This window comes from Prunus persica, chromosome G3 (assembly GCF_000346465.2).
Source record: "Prunus persica cultivar Lovell chromosome G3, Prunus_persica_NCBIv2, whole genome shotgun sequence".
NCBI classification, from domain to species: domain Eukaryota; kingdom Viridiplantae; phylum Streptophyta; class Magnoliopsida; order Rosales; family Rosaceae; genus Prunus; species Prunus persica.
Genome location: NC_034011.1, coordinates 20,286,983 through 20,304,062, shown reverse-complemented (window position 1 = coordinate 20,304,062; position 17,080 = coordinate 20,286,983). Strand labels below are relative to the sequence as shown.

At 38.8% G+C, this 17,080-nt stretch overlaps 3 protein-coding genes and 1 pseudogene across 3 annotated transcripts; all 4 read right to left on the bottom strand.

Annotated features, from left to right (window-relative positions):
* On the bottom strand, positions 72 to 1,622 carry LOC109948199 (7-deoxyloganetin glucosyltransferase-like). Its single transcript, XM_020560469.1, has 2 exons — positions 1,103 to 1,622; positions 72 to 1,009 (listed from the first exon to the last, which is right to left on the bottom strand). Exons 1-2 carry the CDS (start codon positions 1,620 to 1,622, stop codon positions 72 to 74), a joined length of 1,458 nt encoding a protein of 485 aa, XP_020416058.1.
* On the bottom strand, positions 2,097 to 3,775 carry LOC18782000 (cold shock domain-containing protein 3). The gene is made up of 3 exons (XM_007214807.2): positions 3,100 to 3,775; positions 2,768 to 2,998; positions 2,097 to 2,579 (listed from the first exon to the last, which is right to left on the bottom strand). The coding sequence occupies exons 1-3, from the start codon at positions 3,625 to 3,627 to the stop codon at positions 2,280 to 2,282; spliced, it is 1,059 nt and encodes a 352-aa protein (XP_007214869.1). The 5' UTR covers positions 3,628 to 3,775; the 3' UTR covers positions 2,097 to 2,279.
* On the bottom strand, positions 4,324 to 7,398 carry LOC18784089 (7-deoxyloganetin glucosyltransferase). The gene is made up of 3 exons (XM_020559024.1): positions 7,152 to 7,398; positions 5,652 to 6,316; positions 4,324 to 5,429 (listed from the first exon to the last, which is right to left on the bottom strand). The coding sequence occupies exons 2-3, from the start codon at positions 6,166 to 6,168 to the stop codon at positions 4,498 to 4,500; spliced, it is 1,449 nt and encodes a 482-aa protein (XP_020414613.1). The 5' UTR covers positions 6,169 to 6,316; positions 7,152 to 7,398; the 3' UTR covers positions 4,324 to 4,497.
* LOC109948251 lies at positions 10,388 to 16,919 on the bottom strand (annotated as a pseudogene).

Genomic DNA, 17,080 nt, shown 5'->3' with positions numbered 1-17,080 from the left:
TCGCCATAGCTCATCTTGATCGATCTTGCTAGTTTATTTCTTAGACAATAGACTGTGCGCAGTACATCCTGCTAGTTGTTTTTTAATAGCACTTGATTCACCATATTGTCTAAGTTTGTGGATGAAGAACCATGTGGACCAGTGGCTTCTTCTGCTAGTTTCTTCCACTCCATGGCCTTATTTTTCATTTTCTTGCCCTTCTCACCCTCCATTAACTCTCGAACAAGCTTCTCCACTTCCTCCCTCTTGACATTCTTATCAATCTCCATGCCACAGCCCCATTCATTGCAAGCATACCAACAGTTTATTGGCTGGTCAGCAAAGAGTGGCCAACAAACCATAGGAACTCCTGCAGACAAACTTTCAATGGTTGAATTCCAACCGCTGTGTGTTAGAAACCCTCCAACGGATGGGTGGTTAAGCACTTGTTCTTGTGGGCACCAACTTGCTATGAGAGCTCTTTCCTTGGTCTCAGCCACAAACTCAGGTGGCAAAATTGCTGAGGCACCCACCACCAGATCAGGCCTAATTATCCACAAGAAGGGATTCTTGCTATTTGCAAGTCCCCAACCAAACTCCACAAGACATTCTGGTGTCATGACTGCTATACTGCCGAAGTTCACATAAACAACAGAATTTGGTGCCTTGTCGTTTAACCATTTGAAGCAATCGGTTTCTTCTTTCCATAAACTGTATCCCATAGGCTTCACAGGGTACTCTTGTGGTATCTTATTGAGAAGTAATTGGAGAGGGCCAATGGCATAAACAGGTGGAAGCATGGATGAGAGAGCATCCAAAACATCTCTCTCCAATACATCAAAAGTATGAAGCACAACTGCTGAAGCTGTATGAGCTCTGTCCATTGCTTCAATGGTGAAGTTGAGGAAAATGTCATTAGGATCATTTGTAGTTTCGAAAAAGCTTGGGAGATCCCTTAAACGGATACCCTTCATTGCTGGAATCCAATCTATTACCTTGTCTAGAAATCCATTTGTTAAGCAGCTCTCATCTACAACAACCAAGCAATTATAGAAAAAATTCATTTGTTTAGAAAACAAGCATAATGAATCATAAAATTAAACAACTGGCTCAATATATTCACCTTTTAGTGGCGCAAGTCCTTTTTCTACCAAAATGGGATATTGTTTAGAGACCATGAAGGCACATGCAGCAATGGTAAATAACAGTGTGACAGGGACTCTAAGTTCTTCAGCAGCTGTGATGGTGAACGTCATGAAACCATCAGAAACAATGCAAGTCACTGGAGGATTAACATTGCTGGAAGTTGTATCGTTGAGTTTCATGATGAGTTTACGAAACGGGGCCAAGCAATTTTTTCTGACAGAATCACAAAGAAGATAGGGGTCTTGGGCGGAATCTGCATCTGAATCTGGAAGGCCATCAGGAATAGTTTCAAACTGAAAATCAGGCAAGCCATCAAGGGAGTTTGGTCCTAGAGATTTAAGAAAGCGCTTGTGGTTAAACTCTGTGTTAACGAAGGTGATATGAAAACCTTTGTGGTGGAGGAGTTTTGCTAATTTAAGCATTGCCTTAATGTGGGATTGAAATGGAAGGGGAATGCATACAGCATGAGGCTTATTATCAACTGAAATTGAACTCATCTTAGTTTTTGTTGGTCAGTGTATGAGTTTTGTGTTTGCAATTCACAGAAATGCATGCAGTAGAGTTTTATAGGCGATCAACAATTTGGTGTGGGATTGTTATATCACAAATTCACAATGAGTCCAATAAATAAAGGACGGTGGGGTTTACTCTTTCTATTGTACTGTCATTAAAAGGTCCATACTGAGCTTAGAGATTATGTGCATGTGGTGAAAAAAAAATCATAATGAAGGCGGCTTTTGTGAAAAAAATGCTGAAAGAATAACGAAAATTAGAACCGACAAAAAATGCCGAAAAACTACATCTCTAACAGAAGACATGGGTAACATTACTCATCTTTGAACGTATCAACCCATCAGTCTCACCAAGAATTTACAGCTCATTGACGCATGTGTTAGCATTCATTTCATGTACGTGTATAATCTGTATGAGCAATTTCTATTGAGAAATGAAAATGATGGGCAAACAACATAGATCCTGAAGTTCTATTTACTTGTTCCACAAGTTTCTCAGAAAACTATTACCAGGCCTAATATGGTTGTGTTAATCCTCTTTTCAATCTCTCATATCATATCAAGAAACAGCTAGTCTTGAAAAACTTCAAAACACAAACATTAAACTCAAGAAATGGTTGTCTTTCAGTAGTACATTGCACATTAACCAGAAGGGCAGTCCCTCGCCCAGTGCCCTGGCTTGCCACACTTATAGCAAGAGCCCGGTGAAGCAGCAGACCGTGCTTCCAACTCAACTGGAGCATTATAGGAAGGAACTGCTGGGCAATCTCTTGCCCAATGCCCTTCCTTTCCACACTTAAAGCAGGAAGAACCAGTTCTTACACCAAAGCCATTGTTACTTGCCTCACTCAAAACCTTCCTTTCCACCTTGGCAGCGCTGCCACCCAGAACACCAGCAGCTGCCCCAGTATGCTCATTGCACCACTTGAAGAAACCGCATCCCTAAACGAGCCAAAAAAAACAATAAGCCACTATCCAGTTCTATTACGATTCAAAGTCCAAACAAGCAGTTTCTCTTAGACTTTAATTCAAACACATAATAAATATAAAATAAAGATTCCAAATTTGCAATGCATTCCTATCTAATTGGGCCAAAATCAATGAATTAGGCTCAACAAGTTAAAGGGTACCTCGTTTGCAGGGCAACGATAGAATTGGCTGCCGATGTTTTTGCCAGTTTTGGCTGTTAAGATTAAGCACAGACCACCGCCACAGGGACATTCAAGAGCAGGAAATGAAGAATCAGATGCAGCATAACTATGGGTCCTAGTAGCGCTACCACTACCCATACCAGTACTAGCCATTACATTAGGCCCAGAAGCATTGTCACACCACTCAAAGAAACCGCATCCCCCATTTTCCTGTCAAAATTCAAGAAAACAAAACCAATAACCATGGCATCCATTTCTCTCTTAAACCTAAAATAGACAAAAAAATAGAAATGGGTTTGTGATTTGTGAACCTGTCTAAGAGGGCATTTGTAAAACTTTCGACCTCGATTTTTCTCAGTATTTGCAGTGAGCACCATGCAGGCGCCAAATCCACAGGGGCAGCTCTTCTCCGGAACCGAAATCGAAGCCGAAGAGTCCCCGCCGCCGGAATTACCATAATACCCTCCACCGGTGACATCACAATCGCGGGCCCAGTGTCCCGGTTTTCCGCACTTGAAGCACGAACCACCGCCAGCAGAAATGCCGTCGTTTCCGGTCCGGCCGACATTGACTCTCCCCGTCGAAAATCCACCGCGTGGAGGCTCGGGGGCTGCTCTTTGGCTTCCTTTGAGAGCCGCGGTGTAAATACCGCCATCTTCGCTGTCCAAGCCTTCTTTGTGATTCGCTCGGGAATGGAAAGAAACGGCGGAGTTTGGAGAGGGTGCGATACTGATACGCCGACGCTTGCTGGCGAGCGCCTGGGCCTCAGCCGCCGCCACCTGAGAAAGGAAGTCGTCGTCTTCGATCTCGATGACCAAACTCTTTGCTGCAGTCTTCATTTCTCTCTCAGTCTCCGTCTCAGTCTCTCTGAATCACTCGACTCACACCAGTGAGACAATATCAGGAGGCATTTCGATTTTCTATTTGGTTTTCGTTAAATTTTTTGATTTTGGCCCTCATTTCCCTCTCTCTCACTTTCCCGGTTTTTTTTCCCCCCCTTTTGACCAAGTTAGTGCAATTAGCAAATTTAACCATTTCAAAATAGGTAAAGTCCATTTCGACCCAACCCCTAAATTTTCCCCTCGAAATTTCCCATTTTACCATTCAACGACATTGAAAAATTAAAACCTGGAAAATCGACAACCTGTTCCTGATGTCGGCCCCTCCATGCAATCTGGCACGACCCCATCCCCTTCATTTTTATGTCTCTGCAAACTCCTCAGTCGGATTGACATATAGACTGTTAGGGGCCGTTAGTCCAATTGAGGAGTTTGCAAAGAAAGAGAGAGAAGAGGGGCCAATGAAAGAGGGCCGGTCACGCAATTTTCTTTTCTAGTTATATTAAATGGATCGAACTCTTGACTTATTTTGATACTAATTCAACCTATCCATCATCCTTCACTAGTTTGGGCAAATTAAGGATGTAAAATGGTAAAATTGACATTTGATCATTCGAAAATGTTCAATCAGCATTTTTGTTTGATTAAAAAGAAGAAGGAAAAAAAAAAGCCAGCCTATTTATCTTACAAAAAGGAAATGCAAAGTAAATTTTTGTATAAATATATTAAAAATTGTACATAACCATTTTATAGCATAAACAAAATGGAAGTCAAGCTAGTGATATGTAATGTATCCCAACCCAAGCCAACTAGTTTATCAAACAGAAAAATTAGTACATGTTGCAGGTTTATTTGTTAAATACATCTAGCTTAGCTTTTCCTTAGAAGCACATGGTTCACTAAGTTGTCCAAGTTTATGACTGAAGAACCTTGTGCACCAGTGGCCTCTTCTGCTAGTTTCTTCCACCCATCAGCCGTATTTCTCATTTTCTCACCCTTCTCTCCCTCAATCAACTCTCTAACAAGCTTCTCAACTTCATCTCTTTTCACATTGCTATCAATCTCCATCCCACAGCCCAGCTCATTGCAAGTATACCAACAATTTGTTAGCTGCTCCGAAACGAACGGCCAGCAGATCATAGGCACCCCTGCACTCAGGCTCTCGATCGTTGAGTTCCAACCGCTGTGTGTCAAAAACCCTCCAACTGATGGGTGGTTAAGGACTTGCTCTTGTGGGCACCAGCTTGCTATTAGTCCTCTTTCTTTTGTTTCATCCACAAACTCAGCTGGCAAAATGGCTGAGTCACCAACAACCAAATCAGGCCTAATTACCCACAAGAAAAAATGCTTGCTGTTTGCAAGTCCCCAACCAAACTCAACAAGTTGTTCTGGTGTCATCACGACTACACTGCCAAAATTCACATAAACAACCGAGTTTGGGGCCTTGGTGTTCAGCCACTGGAGGCAGCCAGTTTCTTCTTTCCATAGACTGTATCCTACAGATTTCAGAGGGTCTTCTGGCAGCTGGTTGACGAGTAATTGGAGAGGGCCGATGGTGTAAACAAGGGGAAGCATAGATGAGAGAGCATCCAAAACTTCCCGCTCCAACGCATCATAAGTATGTATAACAACTGCAGAAGCCTTGTTTGCCTTTTCAGTTGCTTCTATGCCAAGGTTAAACACAATGCTTTTGGTATCTGTAGTTCGAACAAAGCTTGGAAGATCCCTTAGCCGGATGCTTTTCAGTCCAGGTATCCAATCTATGACTGTGTCTAGGTAGCCATTAGTTAGATATGTCTCATCTGCAAATTAACAATAACGAAAGAAATGTTATAATGAGTTAAGTAATATGAATCAAATGAATCATAAACAGGGGGAAATGATCTCTTGCTTGACTGTGAATCTGTGTGCGACTCGAAGGTATGGTACAAATTCACAGTCCGGCAATATAAGCATCTAACAAAAGAACCTTTCCCAAGTACATAGATCTTGTTTCATTGAGATATCCTCTCTCTGCCCTCCACCTTTTAGGGGTGTAAATCCTCTTTCCACCAGGGCACGAAAGTGTTTGATGGCCATGAAGCCACATGCAGCAATAGTGAAGAACGACACCCAGGGAATTCCAAGATCTTCGGCGACAGTGGTGGAGAAGGGCATGAAACCATCTGCTACAATACAAGTCACAGGACAAGTGTTGGAAGTTGCTGCATCGAGATTGAGTTTCGCGAGGAGATCGCGAAACGAATCCAAGAAGTGGTTTGTATTTAATATGGAATCAGAAAGAGCAGCGAGGTCTTGGGTGGAATCTGAATCTGAAGTTGGAAGGCCATCTGGGATGGCTTCAAACTGAAAGTCTGGCAAGCCATCAAGGGAGTTGGGGCCTAAAGATTTGAGAAAGAGTCTATGGTTGTACAATGTATTGACAAAGGTTACATGAAAACCTCTATGATGCAAGAGCTTTGCAAATTTGAGCAGTGCCTTTATGTGGCTTTGATATGGGAATGGGATGCATACAGCATGAGGCTTACTAGCTGTTGCCATGGAAACTGCCTAATTATGTTATGTTTTAGGCTCACTCAGGCATGTTAAAATAGGCAAATTGAGGATCTTTGGTCTCTGAACTTGTTGGTAGTTAGCACTGGGGCGTTTGTCTTTTTGGAACGGACGTCTCAGATGTCAACAACGAAATCTTCAAGACAAGATATGACAGATGTGAGAATGATAAAATAACAATACAAGATATAACAGATGTAGATAAAACAAAATAACACGCAAAGGAATTAACACTCTCACCACAACAGCAGATTGTTCGACTCTCTCAATCCAAACCCCAAATGCACCCGGACGGACCTGCCCTTGGACTAACCTGGGATATAGCCCAGGTGACTTTCTTTTCACCAGCCCACAATATCATACCCAGCCCACCCAAAAAGTAAAAAATAATGCTAAAACAGTAATTTTTTGTAACCAACATGTGTCCATCCTGGCAATCCCCACTAGACTCAATCAACAAACTACTCAACTTTTGTTTAAATATTTAACACACTCCCATATTTATTGCTTCTATATATTGTTTTAATACTCTTTCATTAATTAACATGTTAACTCGTAATATATTCATTTAAATCACTCAAACTCACCGTGCAATACATTTCTTTTAATTCCTTTTTTTATATATAAAAATTTCTTTCACTTCTTTTGTGTTAAAATAATATGTAACATTTTCTAAAGTTTCACTAACAATTTTCATATTTTTCTCACAATTTCAATCTTTTTTTATCAAATTTGTACCGATATCAATAATTTGTCAGTATTTTCTAATTTTTGGGCCACTTATCCAAAACTATCGAAATTTAATAGATTTGTACGTAAGGTAAATTTAGCCCACTCAATTTTCAAATCATAGGTCCGTCCCGATTATCAGATTCTTACTCACATACAAATACCAAAAGGAGAACAGATACAGATGTATAAAGCAACTCATAAACAGAAGATCAACCGAAAACAGAAGAAGAGAAACTTACAGACTCTCCTTGTTGCTCATTAAGTCGCTAGCACACCAAATAGAAGAGAGACTCACAAATGAGGCTCACACCCAATGACCAAGAAAGACAAGACAAAATGGACCTTTGGCTCCTCACCAAAGCTGCTGTATGCAGCAACATAGAGGCAAACAAATAGAGAATTTCTCTATGATCGGCCGCCCAAGGTCTAATCCGTCTTTGATCTTCAAAGTGTGGCTGAAAAACACAAAAGGGACACGTCACCAATGTTTTCAAAGACGAGGCGTATAGGCAAGGCATTTTTAGTACCGCTATGTGAGGCGTAAACCTTAAAGCATTGAGGCGTAAGCCTTTTGAACATTAATTTATTTTAATAACAAAAATTTATAAATAATGCAACACAACTAAATTATAGTACTAATTCACATTTTTGAAAAATATTTATTCAACATCAAAAGATTAATTCAATTCATTCATCCCACCCCACAGAGGCAAAAGAATTTAATAGAAACTTCATAAAACTAGGGAGAAGAGGAACAAAAGAGTGGACAAGAATATCGGGTAAGGGTTATATCTTATATGGCCAGGTTATCCTTCAGGTCCAACTTGGGTATAATATTAATGCTATAGTATACTAGCCTCTCTGCACGCGCTTCCGCGCATGCGAGAGGTTTTTTTTTAAAAAAATTTAAATTTATTTTAGAATTAAAAAAGATAATGGATATTTGTGTTCCATAAAAATAGGATCCATTATCTGAATTTTCTTTTAATTTTAATTTTTTTAATACGAAAAATTATGAATTTACCATATTATCCTCATTTAATTAATAATTTCAATTCTTAATGTTTGCATTAACCAAGGGCATTTTCTGGTATTTTAAATGTTTCACCATTCTCTGCATTTTGCTTTATATATATAGATAATATATATGGGTCCAGGTTATATAGTTGGGGAGTCAAAACGTGCGTTTAACTTAAAATCAAGAAACCAAAACCTTAAAATGAAGTCGTTTCATGGAAGAACAACTAAAAAAAACTTCATCTTCTTCATCGCGGTATGGGCTTGTAGAACGCAAAAACAGCGGCGCCGTTCTGCCTCACCACGCCTTGATGCGCCTCACTCAGCTAAACGTGCAGTAACCTAAACAGACGAATGCTTGAGGCGATTTCCATTCGCCTCGCTCCGATGCGCTCACTGGGGCGAGATTAGGCATGCCTTTGAAAACACTGCACGTCACACGTGGCCTTCATTAAAGCCACACCAATTTTTTCTGCCAAAGTCAACATCTCTTGATTTTCTGAAATTATAATACAGCTTGAGGTCAGGGGCGGCCCTGGGGTGGTGCAAGTGGTGCCACCGCACAGGGGCCCCGAAAAAAAAATTTCCTTTATATTATATATGTGTATTAATATTATAGGAAGTGTATATATACTATAGCGTGCTAAATATTTGCACAAAAGTGTGCCCGGTGGAGTTGACTTTCCAGTGCATCTCCACTTAACAGAGGCGCACGAGTTTGATTCTCATTAATGTCAATCTATTCAGCTTTTTATATATTATTTTTATTATAACAAGTTAATAAAAAACTTTACATAATTATAAACTTTTTAAAAAAAAGGAAAACAAAAGCACACCTTTAAAATATATATATATATATATATTCTTTTCCAAGAAGATTACTTTCTTCATTCAAAACCAAAAAATTAAAAAATTAAAAAAAAAAATTCATGGCTTCTTCTTTCTCTTAAACTCTGATTTTCTAATAAATAATCATTATCATTCATCAATCTCTCTTTGGTTCTTTTTTCAATCCTTTGACAATTTTTCTTATTTTTTCAATTTCAAGAATTTCAACCCCAAAAAGAGAAAACCCTAATTCCTAAATTCATAAAGGCCACTCAAAATCAAATAGTCAGATTCAAAGATCATTTCAAATTCAGGTATATATCTAAATTTTAATCTATATATTACATGACTTATTTTATTAAATTATTATCATAATGATGATTGGTTATATGAGAATATGGTTTTTAGAAATATTTATCTATTTCTTGCTGGGGTTTTCTTCCAGGTTACAGGGTTTTGGAAATTTTCTTTGTAATCTAAACATGCCACCGACTAGATAATACGTTTTTGGATATACAAAAAGACTTAGAAAAAGAAAAATCGAGGAATTGACTCAATCTCAAAGAGGAGCTCTTGAATCTTGATAGATTCATTGTTAAAGAATCACATGCTACACAGATTGCCTTTTTTTTTTCTTCCTATTAAACACAGATTGCTTATAGGAGGTAGAAAGGGACCTTATAAGGGCACAATGAGCTTATTTTTGTACCAAACATACTAATATTTAACTTTATCAAATGGAAACATTTAAATTTTTATGAATTTGATTTTTGATTGTCATTACATGTTTATTGATGGTGACTTTTAGTTATAAAAAAATTATTTATGACATTAAGTTATGGCAAATTTGTATTTATAGTATTTTTGTATTAAATTATGTAAGACCCCAATTTAAGTTTCGAATAGGGCCCTCAAAATCTCAGGGACGGCCCTGCTTGAGGTGCCATGCCTTTTCTCTTTCTATGGTTTTTGAGTATGCGCATTGAAATTATATATATTTTGTTAAATGTGCTATGCATTTTTATATGGTTTTTGTGTATTGATAATCCCCTTTTAATAAGGTCATATATATAATGCAGAACTGTGATTGATGTAATGAGTTATTATTTGAAAGGTTTTAAAATTTAAGGTTTTGATTTTGTTTTAATATTTTGGTTATTTTCTTTTATTTATTATGAGAGTTAGAATTATTTAAATTTTCAGTTTTGATTTTCTATTCATTGACTTAATTTTTCTGATTTTTCTATTTATTTTCTGATTTCTATCCAATTGTGAACGTGCTCATAGCGGACCTTGAGTCCACGTATTGGGGTTGCATCTTGCAGTCTTGTAGACTATCATTACCTGCACGTAGGGAGGCTAAAAAGGATTTAGGACAGCATCTTTGACGTGCTTTCACTATACCAGGCTTGCTTTCTTACTCTTGACTTATTTTACTTATTTATTTGTTTCTTTATTTTTACTTTACTGTTAAAGCTTTATTTTATATATTATTTATATCTAAAAGTTTGAATAAGAGTTTTACAAAAAAGGAAAAACACAATTTTTAATAACATATTGCACTCTTCATTTATTTATTTATTTTTCCTGTTTCTGTTGTCATACAATGCGTATTTAAGACTTTTTTTTGTTTTGGTCAACAAAGATATCATAAAAGCCAACCGGCAAAGGCCCAAAGGGGAGCCAAACCCAACCAAACAAACAGAACAAACACACCAAACTAAAGAACTAAAAACAAGCCAAAAGAACAAAACAAACGAAAAACCACACAACAAAAGATTAAGCACCAGGCGGAGGGCAAGGAAGACCATCTCGAGATAAAATATGAACTAGAGAGGATGGAGGTCGCACAAGCCACGACTCCAAGCACATCCCCTTCCTGGCAAGCAAGGCAACGGCATCCGCAGACTGGTTCGCTTCACGGGGTACCCATGCCCAATTCAGATTTGTGAAAGAGGCTTTAAGAAACCTAATATCCTTAAGGATAGGAAACAACTCCCAATTAGAGGAAGAAACATCCCTTAGAACAGAATTAATAGCCACTTGAGAATCAGATTCCACCACAACATTAACCAAATTCAACTCTTTAGCTCTCAAAAGACCATGTTTCAGGGCCAAAACTTCAGCCATAAGTGGAGATTGGGCACGCACCTTACATTTGAATGAAAGAAAAAGAGTACACATCTAGCTTAGCTGAGGTTAGCTTTTCCTTAGAAGCACATGGTTCACCACATTGTCCAAGTTTTTGAATGAAGAACCTTGTGAACCAGTGGCCTCCCCTGCCAATGTCTTCCACTCTTTAGCCTTATTCTTCATTTTCTCACCCTTCTCCCCCTCCATCAACTCTCTAACAAGCTTCTTCACTTTATCTTTCTTCATATTGTTATCAATCTCCATCCCAGTCTCCATTCCATTGCAAGTATACCAACAATTTGTTTGCTGCTCAGCAAAGAATGGCCAGGAGAACATAGGCATTCCAGCTGCCACGCTCTCAATAGTTGAATTCCATCCGTTGGGTGTCAAAAACCCTTTAACCCATGGATGGTTAAGCACTTCTTGAGGGCTCCAACCTGCTATTAGACCCTTTTCTTTGGTTTCAGCTGCAAAATCGTGGTTTCACCAACAACCAAATCAGGCCTAATTACCCAGAAGAAGTGATGCTTACTATTTGCAAGTCCCCAACCAAACTCAACAAGCTGTTGTGGTGTCATGACCACCCACGCTGCCAAAGTTCACATAAACAACTGAGTTTGGTGCCTTTGAGTCTAGCCAGGGAAGGCACTCAGTTTCTTCTTTCCATAGGCTTTATCCCATTGGCTTCAAAAGGTCTTCTGGTATCTGATTGACAAGTAATTGGAGAGGGCCAATGGCATAGAGATGTGGAAGCACAGATGAGAGAGCATCCAAAATCTCTTGCTCCAATGCATCAAAAGTATGACTAACAACTGTAAAGGCTTTATGTGCTCTTTTAGTTGCTTCCCTTGTTAAGATAAAGACACTATCTTTTGGATTTGTAGTTCGAAGAAACGTTGGAAGATCCCTTAGGCGGATATCTTTCATTCTCGGTACGGTGTCCAATCTATGACAGTGTCTAAGTAGCCATTTGTTACAGTTTGTATAGGAAAAATACACTTGCATTTAGTCCCACATTGGAAGGGAGTTGTTTCCTTTCATGGTTTATAATCGCGAACACTTTAGAAATACTAAATAGGGTATGGGCCTAGTGGAGGCAAAGTTAGGCCTCATCATATATATATATATATAATTGTCAAAAGATGGGCCTTGGGCCTTGGGCTCTGTTGATTTAATCTGCAACTCTGCAGGACTCTATCATGAATCCAAATCAGTACTCTATAATTTATTTTACTGTTGTATTGATTTGAAGCATATTTCGAATTGTTATTATTCTGTTATTTGGTTTTATACTGATTGTTCTCTAACACCATTTGATACATAACTCTTACCTGCAACATTGAAAACAGATTAATGTTACTATAGTTAAGATAAAAAATAGAATGTTACTAGTTAATAAAAAACATAACATAACAAATTAATTTCTGGCTCATCCCTTTACCTTTTAGTGGTGTAAATCCTTTTTCTACGAGAGCGAGGTAATGTTTGAAGCCACAAGAAGCAGTAGGAAAGAACAACACAATAGGAAGTCCAAGTTCTTCAGCAGCTCTGATTGAGAAGCTCATGAAACCATCTAAGACAATGCTGGTCACAGGAGGGGTATTGTTGGAAGTTGCAGCTGTTGGCGTGAGTCAACGTTCCTATTAGGAATAGAATTTATATTTTATTGTAATGATCTAATTTGAGTAAAATTAAGAGATTTTGTACGTATTTCCTATTTGTACCCACTCTGTATGTAGTATATATATTCCTTCTTGAGAGAAGAATAAACATATCAGTTTAAATCCTAATTATTTTGAGTTGGTATTAGAGCGGGTTCCGATCCGTCTCTACAACGTCAAAACCCTAATCCTAAAAAATACCTATTTTTTGCTGCATCTAGCATATACACCTAAACATGTGCCGCCTATACACCTAAGCCTGTGCCGTCTCATATCTCTTACTGTTGTTGTTGCCACCTAATCTTCTACTACTGCTGCCATCTGTCACCACGCCAGATGTCACTGAATCTTCTTCTTCTACTCCTATTATGACGGTTCACATCGAATCGTCCACCAATCTACCTATGAGATTCAAATTGAATGGATCCAACTATGAGATATGGGCTTCGATGATCGAACTTCATGCTACTACACAAGGCAAATTGGGTTACTTGACTGGCGACACTGATGCCTTTGATTCCCAAGACCCAAAAGTTGGGAAATGGAAAATTGCTGATGTTATTGTGAAAAGTTGGATGTTGCAAACTATGGAACCCGATTTGTTGAATATGTTTCATACTTTACCTACTGCTAAGAAAATTTGGGATGCTGATAATCAAATGTTTTATGATGGCTCTTACATATCCCAGCTCTATGAACTGTAGTGCCAGGCTACCCGTCTCAAGCAAGAGGGTAGTCGTGTGTTTACATATTTTGTCGAACTTCAGGCAATCTGGCTTGAATTGGACAAGAGACGTCTTTTTCAGATAAAGTGTGCTGATGATATGAAGACTTTTCAGGCTGCTATTATGGCAGATCGTGTGTATGATTTTTTGGTTGGCCTTGACGATACTTATGACAAGGTCCGCAATGACATTCTATGAAGTGATAAAGTTCCAAGTATCGACAATGTATTTTTTATGGTCTGTCGAGAGGCTCAACGCCAGATTACTATGCTTAGATCAGGCACCAAGATTTGGGAACCTGCTGTTGTGTTTGCTTCCAAAAAACTGGTCTGGTTTCTAGGCATACAGGGTTTGGCTCTTATGCTGTTCCACCTCTTTGCCTGACTTCTGCAGAAAAAGATAAACTTAAGTGTGATCACTGTGGTTAAAAGAGACATACTACCTGCTGGCATTGCATGGGGTACCATATTGGGAGAAGAAGCGGAGGTGTTTACAAAAGGAACAACTAGACAACAAAGCTCATGTGGCTGTTACCCCCACTTCTGTGGCTGACATTACCACTAGGCATAGCTACCTTACTGCTACTCTTCCTCCGACCTTGACCGCGGTCTCAAGCACTCCAACACCTCCGCCTCCAAGTAACTTTGGCAAGGCTTTCCATGCTCGTGATGCACGCGATACGGGTTGGATTATTGATTTAGGAGCTACTGACCATATGACGCATAATGCTGCTTTATTCTCTACTACTCTTCCGCCTCATCGTGATCATATTCTGACTGCTAATAATGCTGCTGCTCCTGTCATAAGGGCTGGTTCTATACTCTTGACACTTGCTTTACCATTGGACAAAGTCTTACTAGTTTCATTTTTGTCTAGTAATTTATTATCTATGCTGCAAGTTACTCAGTAGTTAAACTGTGTTGTACTAATGTATCTATCTTTTGTCTTACTACAAGATATCCAGACTCAGGAGATCTTTGGTCGTAGTACTAAAATGGGGGGAGGGGGAGGGGGGAGGGCTTTATTATGTGGATGATGTGGCAACTAGTCAGGTTCTTTGTGCTGGTAGCGCCGAAACTTCTCAGCATCGCCGGATTTGGTTGCTACGTTGCCGATTTGTTCATGCCTCCTTTGGATTGTTACGGCATTTGTTTCCTGCATTATTTAGTTGTGTCAACGAGTCTGTTTTCCAATGTTAGACTTGTATTTTAGCTAAGAGGCGTCGAATATCCTACCCTCAAAGTTGCAATAAACGGCTTATGCCATTTGATTTAGTTCATTATGATATTTGGGGACCTTCCCCTGTTTCTACAGCCTTGGGAGTTTGCTGGTTTATGTTATTTGTGGATGATTGCACTCATATGATGTGGTTATATGAAATGAAAAATAAAAGTGATGTGGTTGAAATTTTTCAGCGTTTCTATAAGATGATTCAAACTCAATTTATGCTCCCTATCAAAGTTTTTCAATCTGATAATGGTGGAGAATTTGTTAATTCGGCGTTATCCCATATTTTTCACACTAAGAATGTACTTAATGAGACTACTTGCCCTCAAACACCACAGCAGAATGAAGTTGTTGAATGTAAAAATGGGTAGATCCTTGCTGCAACCCATGCTCTGCTGCTTGGTGCATCAGTTCTAAAGCGGTTCTGGATGGATGCTGTTACTTATACAGTCCATCTCTTGAATCGTCTACCTTCACGAGTTTTGGATTTCTGAACTCCTATGCAGGTACTAACCCATCATATCCTTGCCCCTTCTATGTTGATTCTGTCTCCAAAGGTGTTTGGTTATGTCATCTATGTTCACTTCCATCAGAATCAGAGGAGTAAACTAGACCTCTGTGATCTCTGCTGTGTTTTTCTGGGTTTCTCTTCTCATTAGAAAGGCTACCGATTCTATCGTCTTGCAACCAGACATCTATATGTCTCTATGGATGTTACCTTTATTGAGGATGAAATGTTCTTCTCTAATACACCTGAGCATGTCCTTCAGGGACAGACTAGTAGTGAAGGACATAACTGGCTAGATGTACAAGGGGGAGTAGTATTGGCTAGCCAATTTATGCAGTCACCTAGCGAGGATCATATGGTTGCTGTAATACGTATTCTGAGTTACTTAAAGTCTACTCCTGGGAGAGGTTTATTATTTAAGAAAAATGGCCACTTGGATTTAGAAGGTTACACTGAGGCAGATTATGCAGGGAATATTACAAATAGACGTTATACATCAGGTTACTTCACATTTGTTGGTGGTAACCTAGTTACGGGGCGTAGCAAGAAGCAAAACGTTATGACTCAGTCCTCTGCAGAGTCTGAGTACAGAGGGATTGCCCAAGGGGTTTGTGAAATACTGTGGTTGAGGTGGTTACTTGCTGAAATTGGGATAGACCAAATGCTGCTACAAAGCTCTACGGTGATAGTCAGTCTGCATATGAAATTGCTAACAATCATGTGCACCATGATCTAACTAAGCATGTAGAAGTTGATCGGTATTTCATTAAGGAGAAGCTGGAGCATAAGTTAATTTCTATTCCTTTTGTGCCTTCTTCGGAGCAGCTTGCAGATATGTTGACTCATGTCGTGTCAAAGTGCTGATTTGAAGACTCACTTGACAAGTTGGACATTACCAATATCTATGCCCCAACTTGAGGGGGAGTGTTGGCGTGAGTCAACGTTCCTATTAGGAATAGAATTTATATTTGATTGTAATTATCTAATTTGAGTAGAATTAGGAGATTTTGTACATATTTCCTATTTGTACTCACTCTGTATGTAGTATATATATTCCTCCTTAAGAGAAGAATAAACATATCAGTTTAAACCCTAATTATTTTGAGAGCAGCATCATTGAGCTTTGCGAGGAGGGCACGAAATGGACCCAAGAAATTATGATTAATGGAGTCACAAATAGCATAGATGTCTTGAGTTGAATCAGAATCTAAAGGAGGGAGACCATCTGGGATGGTTTCAAAATGAGTCTGTCAAGCCGTCAAGGGTGTCGTGGCCTAAAGATTTAAGAAAGCGTATGTGGTTGTATGTGATATTGACAAAGGTGATTCGGAAACCACGATGGTGTAGGAGCTTTGCAAACTTGAGGAGTGGCCTTATGTGGCCTTGATATGGTAATGGGATACATAAAGCATGAGGCTTCTGATCAGCTACGTCTATAGAAACATGCCTATCTCTGATCTTGTGAGTTAATATGCAGATGTTACTTGGCGTGCCTATATATTGTTGGTTTTTGGTGCCTTTTCTTTTTCTATGGTTTTTGTTTTGAGTAGGTGGAATCGTATTGATGGATAAAAAATATGAACATGTGCCATGCATTTTTATGTGGATATTTTTTGTTTTTTTTGTTTTTTTGTTTTGTGTGCGTATTGATAGACTAAGTGCTTGTTTGGCATTGCTTATTTGGGGTTGATAAGTGATTTTAAAAAAAATTTGGGAAGTTCAACCCGTTTGGTAAGCTGTGAGAAAATCACTTATTGTTAAAAATTGCTGTGAGAGAAAGCTATAAGGGAAAGCAACTAATGAGGTGTTTTAATTTTCTGATTATACAGGAATCAGTTTCAAAAAGGCGCAGGGATTAATGATTATGCGGCAATCATTTTTTGATTATGCGGAAATCAATATCAACAATACTTTTAACAAAAATTTTACCAAACGCCAAACTGCTTTCTCTTACAGCTAATTTCTCTCACAGCAAATCCAACAACAATTATTTTTCCAGCACAGCAATGCCAAACTGGCCTTTCACACGAGGTCTATTAGATCCAAGTATTATTTAAATTGAGATGTAT

Excerpts from the sequence above, each read along its gene's own strand:
- LOC109948199 (XM_020560469.1), bottom strand. The coding sequence starts at position 1,622 with ATGAGTTCAATTTCAGTTGATAATAAGCCTCATGCTGTATGCATTCCC. Across the intron at positions 1,010-1,102 it reads AGGACTTGCGCCACTAAAAG|ATGAGAGCTGCTTAACAAAT; the intron begins GTGAATATATTG and ends TGGTTGTTGTAG.
- LOC18782000 (XM_007214807.2), bottom strand. The coding sequence starts at position 3,627 with ATGAAGACTGCAGCAAAGAGTTTGGTCATCGAGATCGAAGACGACGAC. Across the intron at positions 2,999-3,099 it reads ACAAATGCCCTCTTAGACAG|GAAAATGGGGGATGCGGTTT; the intron begins GTTCACAAATCA and ends GAATTTTGACAG. Across the intron at positions 2,580-2,767 it reads ATCGTTGCCCTGCAAACGAG|GGATGCGGTTTCTTCAAGTG; the intron begins GTACCCTTTAAC and ends TGGCTCGTTTAG.
- LOC18784089 (XM_020559024.1), bottom strand. The coding sequence starts at position 6,168 with ATGGCAACAGCTAGTAAGCCTCATGCTGTATGCATCCCATTCCCATAT. Across the intron at positions 5,430-5,651 it reads AGGATTTACACCCCTAAAAG|ATGAGACATATCTAACTAAT; the intron begins GTGGAGGGCAGA and ends GTTAATTTGCAG.